The sequence below is a fragment of the Nannospalax galili genome, unplaced genomic scaffold, assembly GCF_000622305.1.
Source record: "Nannospalax galili isolate Female #2095 unplaced genomic scaffold, S.galili_v1.0 scaffold1082, whole genome shotgun sequence".
In the NCBI taxonomy this organism is placed as follows: domain Eukaryota; kingdom Metazoa; phylum Chordata; class Mammalia; order Rodentia; family Spalacidae; genus Nannospalax; species Nannospalax galili.
This window is the reverse complement of record NW_008348580.1, coordinates 404,329-419,585: the sequence shown is the minus strand read 5'-3', so window position 1 is coordinate 419,585 and position 15,257 is coordinate 404,329. Positions and strand designations below refer to the sequence as shown.

The following is a 15,257-nucleotide window of genomic DNA, read 5'->3' as shown; positions in this document are numbered from 1 at the left end:
CTCTATTGGATATTACATTCCCATTAACATACTATGTTACTTCATATGTTACAATATTACTTTACACACATTATATATACATTATAGTTACATAGTATAATATATAATATATGCACATAGGTAGCATAATGTGTAATAGATGGAATTATTCTATATACATATTAAGAACACTGGCTGTTCTTCCAAAAGACCGAAGTTTGAATCCCAGCACCCACATGGTGGCTAAAAACCATCTGTAACTCCAGTTCCAGGGGATCCGATGCTCTCTTCTGGCTTCCTTGGTTACTACACAACACTGGTGTGCATATCTGTCTGTCTGTCTGTTATCTATCTATCTATCTATCTATCTATCTATCTATACCGTCTATCTATCATCTATCTAATCTATCATCTATCTATCATCTATCTATCTATCTATCATCATCTATCATCTATCATCATCTATCTAATCATCTATCTGCAGGCATAACACTCATATATGTAAAAATAAATCAAAATTAAAAAAAAATTTCAAAAGGGAGGTCTACTCCTTGAGAGGTTGGATTACTGGTCTGATGTGTCTAGGCCTTATTTGAAACTACCATTTTGTTGTGGTTTCAAAAGTATATGTTTTCGCTGGGCATGGTGGTGCATGCCTTTAGTCACAGTACTCAGTACTCAGAGGCAGGGGCAGGCAGATCTTTGTGAGTTCAAGGCCAGTCTGGTCTACATTGTGAGTTCCAGGTCAGCTGGGGCTACTGGGAGACCCTTTCTCAAAAAGACCAAAAAAAAAAAAAAAAAAAAAAAAAAAAAAAAACCAAAAACCCCAAATAAAATAAAAAGTATATGTGTTCATCTATAAAGTAAACATACTTGTAATCATTTCTCAGCTCCAGATGCCTTTTCTAGGCATCCTGTAGGGTCTCCTCTAGCCTGTTCTTGAGCACAACCTTTACATCCATTGTCTATTCTGACTTCCCTAATTTTCTTCTCAGGGTTTCTATATTGAAACTTCTGGCTTAGATATCCTTGTGTTTCCTGCATTCAGGATTTTGTTGATCACTTCTTTGTAGTACACTTTAACATTTCTCTGTTCAGAGGGTGTTAGCTGTAGAAGGTGTTCAAATCCAGGGTGTTTTATGTGTTCTAGTTTGCTTACAATTGCTGTGACAAAACACTGATGAAAACCAACTTGGGGAGGAAAGTGTTCATTTGGCTTACAAACACAGTCCATCATCATAGGAAACCAAGTCAGGAACTTGGCAGGAACCTGGAATACAGACCGGGGTGGATAGCTGCTTACTGGCTTGCTCCCCTGGCTCATGCTCAACCTTCTTTCTTATATAACACTGGGCCACCACCCCAAGGGTGGCACCGCCGAGAATGGGCTAGGCCCTCCCTCAACAGTCAAGAAAATGCCCCACAGACATTTCCCCAGGCCAATCCAATAGAAACAGTTCCCACAATTGTTTCCAAGTGTGTCAAGTTGACATCTATTCAGCACTTTATGTTTTCAAGACTATGGGGGAGTGATATATTTTTCTAAAAGAAGATTTATTTTATTTTTAGTTACATATATATGTGTGTGTAGGGGTTATGTGCACATGAGCGTAGGAGTTTGTGGAGGGCAGAAGACAGCATTGGACCCCTGGAGCTAGAGTTATAGAAGATTGGGAGCTACTGAAAGTGCAGCCTTCATGAGACCTGTTCCTCCTGGCTGGAAATGGTTAGCAAGCATGAGTGGAGGGTAGTGGGGGGTGGGGGGGTGGCTGGGTAGAAACACAGGATAAAACAAAAGTTAATTAGAATAAAATGGAGTCAGTTTTGCTATTTCATTCCCCTCTGGTCTTAGGATAAAATCAAAGCACTGACTTACTATCCTCAGGTGACAGGGGATTGTACTGGGCTCACAGGTATAATAATTTAACAGAGGCTATTCATTGTTTGACAGAATTCAACATCCAGTCAATTAGGCAAGGCCCAATTATTAGACCAGGAGGAGGACTTGCTAGGACTGTAAAGACTTACTATGTCAGCCATGGCAATGGAACGAGGAACTGTTGGCCTCTCTCCTTTGGAACTTTTTTGATGTATACCAGATCTTTGGGATGGAATGGGTGGCAAGGTATAGAGGAGGGAACCAGGAATATGTCTTAGATTTTAGAATGGACTGTATCATGTACCTATTGGAGAAACTGGAGTTACTTTAAGAGAGAATGATTAATAATTTTTCAGAATAGGGTCCCTTAGTTTAGGCAGTAGGGAAAGCAGCCTCCTAACATAGTCTTATATGGGATTCATCTCTATAATCATCTCCCTATAATCTACCTTATAGGGATAATATCTAACCCAGAGGAGGACCAGGAGCAGGAGGTTGGGCCAGTTTTCACCAGTCTCTAAGATTAATGTAGAGAGAGTGGACTTAATAGTCTGATTCATGCATTCATGCATTCAACCTGTCCAATTTCTAAAAGCATTATTAATTCATAAGTTTTAATTTTATTCTGTGGAATGAATGTATTTTCCCTGTTGGAGTTTAAATTGTCCTGTTTTGGGCCAGTAGAACTCTCACTAATCTGGGTCTTGAAGCTTCCCCCAACCCCACTTTTTTTTTTTTTTTTTTTTAAAACAGGGTCTCACTATATATTGCTGGCTAGCCTGGAACTTATTACGTAGACCAGGCTGGCTTGGAACTCACGTAGATTTGCCTGCCTCTGCCTTCCCAGTGCTGGAACTACAGACTTGTGCCACCATGCCCTGCAAATCCAATTTTTAAAAGTTTTTTATTATAGCATAGAACCACAGTATAATAATTTTATTTACAACAGTGAAAGAATGTTTGTGAGCGAAGCTCTCAATTTTTTTCTCCCTTTGTTCAGTATTTTAATAATTTTGGAAGGAAGTACGATGGTTAAAATTGCTTGTCAATTTACATGATCTAGAATCACCTAAGAGACAGGCCTTTTGGCATGCCTGTGAGAGATTATGAGAGTAGGTTAATTAATATGGGAAGAATCACTGTGAATAGGAGTGGCACCATTCCATAGAATCATGTCTGAGCCTTAAACTGTAAGCCGAAACAAACTATTCCTTCTTTAAGTTGCTTTCATTAGGCTAGTTTATCACAATAAGAGAGAAGTAAGGCAGAAAACTGGTACCAGGATTAGGGTCATTTTTGTGATAAACTTAACCATGTGATTCATAGGTGTTCAGAGCTCATCTGTGGGAAGAATGTGGAAGAGCTTGTAACTTTAGACTAGAAAAACCCTCGAATACTGTAAGACATCTGGAGGTTCTATGAAGATATGAATACTGAGAGACAAGTGAACAATGGAGGCCAGGATGATGAGATTTCAGAGGGGACTTATGTCTTTTCAGGAAATAGGATAGAGACAATTCATGCGATAAAGAATCAGGTGGTAAAGAATCTGGCTGCATTATGCTCATGTCTTGAAAACTTGAGTAAGGCTAAACTTGGAGTAATGGACTAATTTGTTTGGTTGAGGAAATTTGAAGAAAGGGTATTATTCTGGTTGTGTCATGGTTACTGTTCACTGCTTTGATTTAGGCTTACAGTGAGAGAGAGCAACATGTGAAGTAGAAAGTTTTGAAACATGTTTAGGGGTCAGAGAAAGGAATGAGCTTAATGCCTCAGATAAGACTAGTGCTGAGAAGGCAGCTGTAATTGTTAAAACAGTTAAATATCCCAGTCACCACTACTCAAAGAATCTTATTTTGCACCGTTTGGAGACTATTACCAATACACAACTGGTCACACACAGACATTGTCTATGAATTGCCCTGTCCTAAGTGACAAATCTGCAATGCAACCTCTACATATAAGGCACAGGGAACATAGAACAGGGGTAATGAAGATGACGCTATTAGTGTCTTTATTAAATCAGTTCTCATTAATGAAGATCCCTCATGCAACTGAGGGACAGGAACACAAAAGGTTACAAACATAGAGAGTAAGAGTGCAGATTGCTGGTCCATGGACAGGGCTCCTATATTAAACTTTACCCACCCAGGGCTCAGGGACCATCATGGAAGAGGGGGTGGAAAGATTGTAAGAGTCAGGGAGGAAGTGCATGACCATATGGAAACAGAGTCCTACAAGCTTCCGGGACCCTGCTTATATGACTCTATGACAATGGTGTCAGCACACAAAAGTCCCATGCAAACTCAGGCAGACAAAAACCCAGCGTAGAACTGTGGAAATGTACAGGAGACCCCAATCTTATCTGAGGAAATATTGGCAGCTGATTATTGCTGGGTGAGGAAGAGCTGATCTTCCTAAAACAAGAGACTTTAGATAGGCTGACTAGACCTCTGTGGATGGACTTGCACAGGGGAACGTCTGGGGACATTGACTTGACACATTTGGGGGGTTGTGTGGTGTGCCAGTGGGGACGAGGTTATAAAGATGATTAAGAGTCTTTGAGATATTCTGTATAAAATACACAAAAATTCAATAAAACAAAAACAAAAAAGAGTTTAGTACCTTTAATTATAAACCTCCTACAGTATGAGAGGGCAATAGAAGGTATCCTGAGATCAAGAACCACCCATCAAAGGCTCCATCTTGTGAAAATTCAGATTCATTTAAAAAAAGGTAGTCTAAAGTAAGAATGTCAGTGTAGGGGTTCTCTGCTCATTGAAAACAACTGCCTAGGAATGTGTTCCCCAGGGTTAAGATAGAAAGACACATGGAACTGTGGTCTAAGGGACCCCACTCCATCCTGAGCTGGTATGTAGCAACATTGTTCACCTGATACTGGTTTTGCAGGCTTTGAAAATTCAGGATTGAGGCGGTCATTGAGTCTTTCACCATGGTTCCAGAGAGCTTCTGAGGCCACACAATGCATGTCAGGTTCAGTCTCCCTATAAGGAGGCCCCAGGAGGCCACTGGGTGAAGTTAAGAGGTTGCAATAGAGATTCTAGGATGTTGGGGATGACTGGGTTATAGAATAACTACTTCGGGGGCCTGGAGAGATGGCTCCACGGTTAAGAGCACTGACTGCTCTTACAGAGCACCGGAGTTCATTCCCAGCACCTACATGGCGGCTACTAACCATCCTTAACTCCAGTTCCAGGGGAATCCAGAGCCCTCTTCTGACCTCTGCCGCATTGCACGACTCGGGTGCACTCACATACATGCAGGCAATACACTCATACACATTAAAAAAAAAAAAAAAAGAATATCTACTTAGGAAGGCTACAGGCATGGAGTGGAGTTAACCCAAGAGAGAGGCTATGTGTGTTGTTGGTGGCAGAGCTGGAGTAGAGTTACCCAAGCTCTTGGGAACTCAGATCTTTCAATCGTGAAACCACGTGCCCAACCTGGAGCTGAAGGATTTGGTGTGTTCAGTGTTGGATTTTGGTCTTGCTTTGATCTGATCATTCCTTGCTATATTTTCCCCTTTCGGAATAGGAATGTTTATTTTGTACCATTGTATATTGGAAGCATGTAACTTATTTTTGATTTTGTAAGAGTTTACAGTTGAGGGTACCTTGAGTCTCAGATGAGACTTTTGACTTTTAAACAGTGCTGAAACTGCTAAAGACTATGAGTATTTTTGCTCTTGAACTGAATGAATCTTGTATTATGAGATAACCATGAACCTATAGATACAGGAAGCAACGTTATGGTTTAAAATTGTTCTTTTTGGGTGTCAAGTTGATATGATGGAGTTTTGATGATTAATACTGATTGTTATCTTGAAAGGTTTTAGAATTTTCTAGGAGACAAACCTGTGGGCATGACTGTGGTGGTATCTAGATTAGGTGAGCCTCTGGTTATATCTGTGAGGGATTATTCCAATTAGGGTAATTGAAGTGCAAAGACCCACCCTGAATGTAACCATCACCGTTCCATGGCCTGGGTCCTGGACACCATTGTAAGAAAAAGTTAGGAGAGTGTATCTGCTTCCAGGGTGTGGATGCAATATGATTTGTTGCCTCAAGCTCTTGCTCCCCTGGAGTCTAAGCCAGAATAAACCCTTCCTTCTTACCAGGTATTTGTTTTTGCCACAGCTATGAGAGAAGAAACTAGTTCAAGAAGTAACAATAAGTAGAATGTGAAAGAAGTTTCTTGGTTGCCCACTCTCTTGTTAGTGTTCCTGAGGTCACAAAATAAGGAAAATTAATTTGAGAGCATTTATTTGAGAATAATTTATGATAATTTGAACATTTAGAGTAAAGTACCCTTATGTGTTTTGAGTTTATGATACATTCCAATTCTACTGGGTTTATCTTCTAGATATTCAGTTTAAATATTACCTTAATTTTCTCCTCCCCTGTTCTCTTTCTACTTTTCCATGAGAGAAGTGTCATTAAACACCTAATGGTTTTATTAGATTTGGTCTTTGTCATCCTATTAATTGATCAATTTGAATGATCATGTCATAAGGGCCTTTCCATTTCAAGCAAAATAAATCTACTCCTATTAGCAAAATTAAGCAAAAATGACATTGATTGGGGTAGGGGGGCGACTTGGTAGTTCCCAAAGGGCAAACAGACTAAAAACATACTAGCCTTACAAAGGTTAGGAACTGGTGATATCTATTAAACCGTCAGCAGATAACTCAGTTCGAATCACCTTTCTTTACTGTGTGGGTCAGTTTAAGATTTCCTAGGAAGAATGGTCTATTGGGAACAGTGTGGTGCAGTCAGTTTTGGCAGAAGTCAGGGTCAGAAGTAAAGCTATGGCTTCTGGGGATTGTGTGAGCTGAACAGTCTTTCCTTTGTGTCTTCTACAGGATACAGTCTATTGCACCCTGTTTTTGCTTTCTTCTCAAATACTTTTCCATGATCAAGACTGTAAAATTATTGAGAAGAAGAGCTAGCTTTTTTATGGTAGTATCCCTAGACCAGCATATATTATTGGTGTCTGGCATTTTGGGTGGTGTTCAGTTAAACCTTTCATTTGAATTGAGGACAAAATGTATGGACCCCAAATGTTTTGTCACAAAGAATCATGTGATATATATTGCCAGATGTGAAGAGTATTTACTCTTCCTTTGTATTTGCTTTCCTTTCTCTAGCCAGGTTCTTTCTGTGTTAGTCCGAGTTTCTCTAAAGGTTGAAGAGCCTGTGTGGTCACAAAAGCAAAAGCTTATGTGAGTAGTTTATTTGCAGATGTGATCCCAGGAATCAGGCTGAAAAGAGTCAAGATGGATGAAATATGGCAGCATGAGCTTTGGCTTTAACCTGCTTGATTCTCCATAATCTTCCGAGAAGTCTTGTGAATGACATTTCAAATGGCTCAGAAGGATCTAGAATAAGGAGTAAGCTTTTATCCATAGGGTCCTATTGCAATTTTGTGAAGCTTTCCTTTGTGGGATTTGAACTTCTGGAGCATACTCTTTTGAGGCAGAAAGCAAAGACTTGTATCATGGATGGGAAAACGTTCAGGTTGAACTTGTACAGAACATGTTTATGATATGACAGAAGGAACTGTAGTATTGCAAAAAGCAGTAGAAATGCCAGCATAGGCTTTGGGGGTATGGCATTGGCAGGTTGCCAGTACATTGGTGGATAGCCCCACACCCACACCCATGTACATATGGCCAGCACTAATAGGATTTTTGTGGGTAAAACACACACACACACACACACCACACACACACACAACACACAACACACACACATGTACTCACAAAAGCATGAAATTGGGAAGGGTATTTGCGAGAGGGGGATGAAGGAGAGATGGGGGATGATGCAATTGTGTTTCATTGTATGCATGTATGAAATTCTCAAAAGAATAAATTATAAAAATAAAGGGCTCAACAAATGGTATTCTTTGGTATCCATTAAAATGAATCAATTACAAAAATTGTAGGACCTCTCGAGCTTTATCTGTTCTAATCTTGCTCCATTTACTCTTCTTGTATTTTTGATATCTTGAATTTCTAGCTCCTTTTCTGTCACCTTCTATTCTTCATGGACCAGTCTCATCACCCTGGAGAAGGTCATATTCATTTATGACCGCATACCTTTAAGTTTTACCCATTGAAAATGCTTTTATTTCATTATAGAACTGTAAAATACTATTTTTTGGCCATTGTAATGACAGCAAATTCTAGCCATACCATTAATACATAATTATACTTTGTCTCTGACCCTCTTATAAGCTACCAAATTTGGAATTTAAATAATTTTTCTATGTTTTCATTTTATATGGACATACAGAAATTGAGGAAAATCGACTTAAAAATGCATTTGTTATCCTCAGATAGAGATGAGTTGCTTCATAGTTTTCAACTATATTTCAAAACAGGGAAGGTAAATAGTTCCAAAAGATACAAATTGGTTTTATTCCATTTATAAAATTTTATAATAACTTTCTTTCCTTAATGCCCCCCCCCCCGAGTCCAGGAGATGGAGTACATTTATTAATTTGCATCAGGATAGATAGGGTCTCCCAGAGCATCTCTTCTGATGTAGCAGACCAGATTGTTTTCGCTCAGGGTTTGTTTAACATGTGGCTCACCCACATGTCCCCCAACTTTTTTTTTTGTTTGGTTTTTTTTTGGACTGTCCTCATCCTCATGATGCAGCTCTGCATGTTCTTCATAGTGAAGTAAAACTATTCAGATCTTTCTTGTTTTGATTACACATTTTTATTTATTCAGATAACTCAGTTACCATTTCTGTCATCTGAACTTTATTAAAACTTAATGTACAGGTCTTTGTCATTTTATTTCTATCCTTGGTGAGCTTAATGTTTTATGTTCTGTAATTATTTATTTATTACTTAATAAATTATAGTTTCTGCCTCTTTCACCTTATTTTATAATAATGCAACTTATTAAAATAAACTTAACATAATTTTATAAGACATAGATTAATCTTGTTTAATGTTAGGTAAGTAGAAAAATATAACTACTTTTTAGTAATGAAATATTTCTAAATTCAGTATGTCAGGCAGTTTCAGTGGCTTACGTGGTTTGGTTCTTTTGAAGACTTGTCACCTTGCTGTGTTAGAAAAATATCTCCGTTGAATTATTTTGACTTAAGCCCATTGCTCTTTGGCCATATGGTATAACATTTTAAACTTATTACGATTATGTGGCATTTACTAATTCTTTCTTCAGAGGTGCAGACTTGAATGAATAACTTCGTATAATGTTTACAATTGTTAATATGAAAGATATTTTTCTTGAATATATGCTGTAAAGCCATGGTTCATGGAACCTCTTCAATAACTTTTTTGTTGCGTTGGTTTTTTTAGGATTTTCCTGTTAAACTGGTGATTATTGGAATTACATTACTTCTTCTACAGACTCCAGCAAGTCAACAGAAGCCAATCTTAAACCTGGGTAAATAAAATTATCAGAGAAAAATGTAAATATTAGCATTGTCAGGTGTCACTGGAGCAGTATATCATGGTCTTCTACAGGTGTTTAATTTCTGCTCTGGGATGCCCCTGTTTTCTACCACATAGATCTCCTTTTCTTATCACGGTGCTTTCCTGTACATGTTTCCACATTTCATAAATACCCATTACCTTGCAAGCTCATTAAGTTGTGATATAACAGTGATACTTGTACTGATGGGCATATTTCTCTATTCATAATTTACACCGAAATGGGAAACAGTATCATAAGACCCTTGCAAGAAATTGTTAACTGGTTGTATTTGTTTGAAGACTCTATTCTTGTCCTGGTGAGCTGGCTCCAAGGTCAAGGCACTTACCTGTAAGCCTGACCACCTGCGTTCAATCCCTAGAACTCACATGGTGGAATGAGAGAACCAACTCCTGCCACTTGTCCTCTGACTTTCTCTCCCCCCCCGTCTCTCTGTCTCTCTCTTTCTCTGTCTCCCATACAAATATATAAACAAAAAAGAAAGACTTGTTTATAATTGATGCTACACTAAACAAGATTTAATTAATGGTCATTTTCTATATGTCCATCTTCATTTATTTTTAATAACTTTATTGAATTTTTGTGTTTTTAATACATAAAGTCATCCTTATTCTCCCTTCCCCTTTGGCACCCTCCCATAAGCACCCCCCAATGGAATTCATACATTCTGTCATTTATAAGGCCTATTATGTAAAGTTAGTGTCCCAAGATGTTCCTCAGTGCAAGTTCATCCACCGGGGTTTAGTCAGCCTATCTAGAGTCTCTCTCTTCAAGAAGATCTACTTTTTCTCAGGCAGCAGTAATCACCTGCCAATAATTCTTCGAATAAGATTGGGGATTGCTGTTCATTTCCACAGTTATGTGCTGGGTTTTTGTCTGTCCAAATTTGCATGGGTCTTGTGTGTGCTGCAACATTGCTGTAGGTTTGTATGAGAAGAGTCCCAGGTGCCTGAAGGACTATTGCGGTATGATCATGCACCTCCTCTTTGGTTCTTACAAATCTTTCTGCCCTGTCTTCTGCAATGGTCCCTGAGCCCTGGGTGGGGGACTTTGATATAAGAGACCTGCTCACGGACCCACATTCTGCTGACTCTTATTCTCTACGTTTTGGCCATTTGTGGACTTTTGTGTTCCTGACCCTTTATTGCATGAGGGAGCTTCATTGATGAGAATTGAAAAATGAGTTAGTGTTCTCTTCATCCCTTGTTTTGTATTCTGTGAGTCCACTTAGGCTTGGGCAATTCACAGAGAATCTTTGTGTGTGACCAGTGGTGCAACTCTGTAATAATCTCTGTCTGTTGAAAAAGAAGCTACTTTGATGTGTGGTGACTAGGATATTTGTCTGTAAATGTAAGGATCCTTTTTCACATAGTAAGAAATTCCATTTTTCTAGGGATATGAGAGCCTTGGTTTTCTCTAAGGTCGATGACCTCACCAGCTATGTGTATTTGGCAAGGTTTACAGTACCACACATGAGTTTCCTCCCATCGAATGGGCTATAAGTCCAATTAGGTAGCTGTTGATTACCCCCAAGATAAAAGTGCCACTACTGCACCAATGTCGTTTGATGTGGTTTTTAGGTACCAGCTTGTGTAGCACTCTCCAGAGCTATGAGAACTAGCCTTCAGGGATGTGGCTTCCCGGTCAGTTCCAGCTCCATTGCTCCAAAGCCTGTGCCCAAAGTATCACCTATCTTCAGCAATAAGGTCTTACCATCAAGTTCTGGGAGGCAATCAGGACTATGGCAGTAGCCTGTGTAATTCTGAGAGTCTCTTGGACTACTCTGGCCAACAACTCAAAGGAAGGTTTCTCCTGTGTGGCACTGTTTCTTGTTGTGTAGTCTTTAGCTATACTCACGGACTCATGTAGGGATATTGTATATATAATTTTTCAGTAGGTTTTTGGACTAATGAGAGTCCCTCTCTGGCTTTTTATACTAGCTAGGCACTGTTTATGTCTCCTCTTTCTCTCCCTGTCTTATCCTCCCTCCCTGCCCTTCCCATTTAAAGTGTTCCCATTTTTCCCATTTCTCCCTTGATAATTTAAAAAAATATTTATTTTTATTTTATGTGTATGCATATATTGCCTGCATGTAGGTAAGTACATCTGTGTTGTGCCATGCCCGTGGAAGAGAGAAGAGGCGATTGGATCCCCTGGAACTGGAGTTATGGACAGTTGTTAGCTGCCATGTGGGTACTGGGATTCGAACTCAGGTTTTCTGCAAGAACAGCCAGTGTTCTTAACCATTGAGCCATCTCCCCAGACTCCCCTTGATAATTTTTGTATGCTATGGTCCCACCTCTTTTGAGTTCCTTCTTCCCCTTTATTTCCACAGTTCTTTGTATAGCCCTTCTTCTCCCCCTCCCCTTTAACTACCCCTCTTTTTTATTATTGATTTTTTGTGTGTGTTTCAGAACATCTTTATACCCGCATGTCAAATGGCACCCTCCCATAGCCCCCCTCCTACTGAAGCCCATATACTCTGTCATCCCTGTCACTGTGTCACTGTCCACTGTGTTGTCAGTGCCCCTAGCTATTCCCCAATGCAAGTCCATCTGCTGAGTCTAGTCAGCCTATCTAGAGTTCCTTGTTTTAGGAAGATCAGCTCTCCCTCATTTAGCAGCAATCAGTTGCCAATATTCCTTTGGATAAGATTGGGGTCTGCTGTTCATTTTCCCAGTTCTATACTGGGTTACTGTCTGAGAGTCTCTTGGGCCACCCTGGCCAATAACTCAAAGGAAGGTATCTCCTGTCTGGCATTGTTTCTTGTTATGTAGCCTTTAGCTGTACACATGGACTCTTAAAGAAATATACTGATCACTTTAATCTTTGGTTATAGTTTCTTTGGGGAACATACAGTTGGCCCAAATAAACCAATTTATCTTTACTGTTATGGTTATTTGAGGCCCCTCTGTTTTGTTTGTTTGTTTGTTTTGTTCTTAACACATTTCTCCTTTAGTAATACCTGTCTCTACTATTCTTCTCTCTTGGACATCTCATTTGTGGATCCTAGCACCAAATCCTTGTAAGTGAGTGCATATCCTGATGTAACTGCAGGAACAAGGAAAGTCTATTTTCATTTATTTTCCAAATAAATGTGTTATACAGCTCATTCCTCCAGGCACTTTAATTCATTATCGTATAGAGTAAATAGTTCTTTCGCTTATGAGTGCCTGGAACCAGCTTCAGCACCTGAAGGACATCCTTGCTTCCTACACCTTGATCTCTGGCCTGTTTTGCCTGTTGACCTTACTTTCAGGGTGTTTTCCTCCCCAGTCCCGTTCGCATCAGTTTTTGCCTTTTCCCCTTAAACAGTGCAGATAGGATCTTCCCAGAAGCATAATGCCCCAGTGCTGCTACTTCTGTTGCTTTTTAAAAGAAGTTTTATTAGATATAATTTACATTCCATAAAATTCACCATTTTACTGTGTACAATAGCATATTTTTTAGTAAATATATTGATTTGTACAACCAGGAATACAATCTAGTTTTAGAGTATTTCTGTCTCCATCCCCAAAATTCCTTGTGTCTATTTGTATTAATCCTCATTCTTATCCCCATTTCCAGAGAACACACTACTGTGTCTTTTGAAAAAATGCTTTGTTATTGCTATTACAATGATGGTAGTGTGTGTGCGTGAGTTTGCGTTCACATACATGTACATGCACATGTCTTGATGTGTGTAGAGATAGAGGACTGCTTCATGGAGTCTGTTCTCTCCTCCTACCATTACTGTTCCAGGGATCAAATGTAGGTTGTCATGCTGGAATTGCAGGCTCTTTACTCAGTCATCTTGCTGGCCTTACTGTGTCTTTTGTCTGTGTATTTGCCTTTTATTGACCACAAATTTCCCAGTGCCCTAGGGAAAATTGTATTTCTAATTCTGAATTTAAAAATCTAGACTGTGCCTCATGTATAAAGGAAAAAATGGCATAAGATGGTTGTTTCAAATTTAAAATTCCGGCATTAATATAATATGCTCTGTACTTATTGACATTCAACTTGATTATAAATAGCAGCATATCAAATATCTTGAAAATATATAACATATGATATTGAAATATTTATCCTGTATATGCCTCCTGTTTTGTTAAAAAAAGATGACAGATTTCCATAATATCTCAGAGATAATTATGGATTAAGAACAATATTTAGGAAGAATAATATAGTGTTAGAATAAAATGTATTGGTACTTCAGCTCATGTCCAAGTCTGACTTCCAGTTGATTTAACACAAAATATAACTCACTGACATGATTCAAAGCTGATAGAAATTTTGTTGGGGAAATTACTTAATAACTGAGAATTTAGCTCTGTAGTCTATGGATAACATCTTTCAGTAAATCAGAATTCAACCAATAATCTTGAAAAAATACAGTGAAAAGAGTCTACTTATGTTTTAATTTTAACTACTTCTGTTAATGTTCAGGAGACCCTGTGCATGATTTACTTCTAGGTTATTTTATTCTTACATCTATGTATATGCTTTTGGTGGAGAAGTTGAGTTTCCATGGTGAAAAAGGAGTCACTTCTTGGAAAAGTCTTTTATTGTTAAGTTGGTCATGGACTTGGGGACTTTTGTCATCTGCCTCAGAGCACAGTTGACAGCCACCCCTTCTTCTCTTTGCTCTTCAGTTAAGCATCTGTAAATGTGGTTTTTGGATGGTCTGTAGAAGCATGTGTGCTGTTATCAGTTTCCACTCATCAGGAACTTGTAGTCTCCTGGCTGTTAGTAAGAACTGAGAAGTTATAAAGGACAAATCTTGAATTGTATTAAAAAAGATTCACAAAGACCTTGTAGTTAGTTGATTTATACATAATGATATATAATATGTATTCTCTGTAAGTATTGTTATTCTTCTGTTAGACATATTAACAGCTTTTAAAAGAATTGATTTAATTTTTATATTACTGATTTTTTTTTAAAAGGAAACTTGTCATCTGGTTATGTATCTGACCCAGTTGTAAAGGGGCAACCCCCCAAACCAAAAACCAAAAACGTTTCTATCAGTTCACGACAAAATAGCTTTCTCTTTGAGTGATACTAATTTTAAAGTGTGATTCTTGTTTTGGTGATTAGCTTTGAAGTTCCTCTCTCTTGCTGAACGTCCGAAAATCCCCAAAGCAGCTCTGCTGCTTGTGATGCCTCTTCTGCAGATACTGTCTTCCACTGCCTTGGAAGACTGTATGGCCATGGATGAGGAAGGTCCCTCTAGGCAGCAGTTGGCTCTAAATCTTTTGGAAGTGGTACAGCAGGAATATTACAGAGATGACCAAGAAAAGGTAATGAGTTCCTCTTTGTTTCTCTTAAACAGGGTCCATGTGAGTTTTCTGAACATTCTTGATGAATTTTCTATTGAGATGTAAACTCAAACTTTTTTTTTTTAATCAGATAGTGGTATCAGAGATACTAGTATAGTTCTCTGAACTAGGGGGTGGGGGAGGTGGTTTCATGACAAAATAAGTTTTGGAAATAGTATAGAATCTTCTTTTTTCTTTTTGAGATTCTAGTGCAAATAACCATTAAAGATCCTGAGTAATGTCAAGAAAAATAAATGAATTCTGTTTACTCTCTTAACTAATTAATTAATTTATTTATGTTTATCTATGTGTGTGTATGCACAAGTGTGTGTGGGTTCCTGTGTAGAAGTCAGAAGAAAGTGTCAGATGTCCTGGAACTGGAGTTACAGGTAGTTGTGGTCCTTGTGGATCAGATCTTCTGCCAGAGCAGCAAGTGCTCTTACTACTGAGCCATGTCTCCAGCCCTCTCTGGTGCTTTTTGAAAACACATTTGAGCATAGAATCCTTTCTTTTTATCAGACAGTTAATAGGTAAAACATATTGCTAGATTAGGGATTGCTAATCCAGGTAGGAATGATCCTCAAAGCCTGGAAGTATGAGTCCTCTC

The 15,257-nt window shown here is 38.7% G+C and overlaps 1 protein-coding gene across 4 annotated transcripts in view; it reads left to right on the top strand.

The window, feature by feature from the left end:
- Focad (focadhesin) overlaps nt 1-15,257 on the top strand; it is a 399,091-nt gene that overhangs the window by 129,106 nt on the left and 254,728 nt on the right. For all 4 annotated transcript variants that reach the window (XM_029569601.1, XM_008845526.3, XM_008845525.3 and 1 more), the window contains 2 exons: nt 9,215-9,302; nt 14,430-14,632. In XM_029569601.1, coding sequence (XP_029425461.1) covers nt 9,215-9,302; nt 14,430-14,632 — 291 coding nt within the window. The remainder of the gene's footprint in view (nt 1-9,214; nt 9,303-14,429; nt 14,633-15,257) is intronic.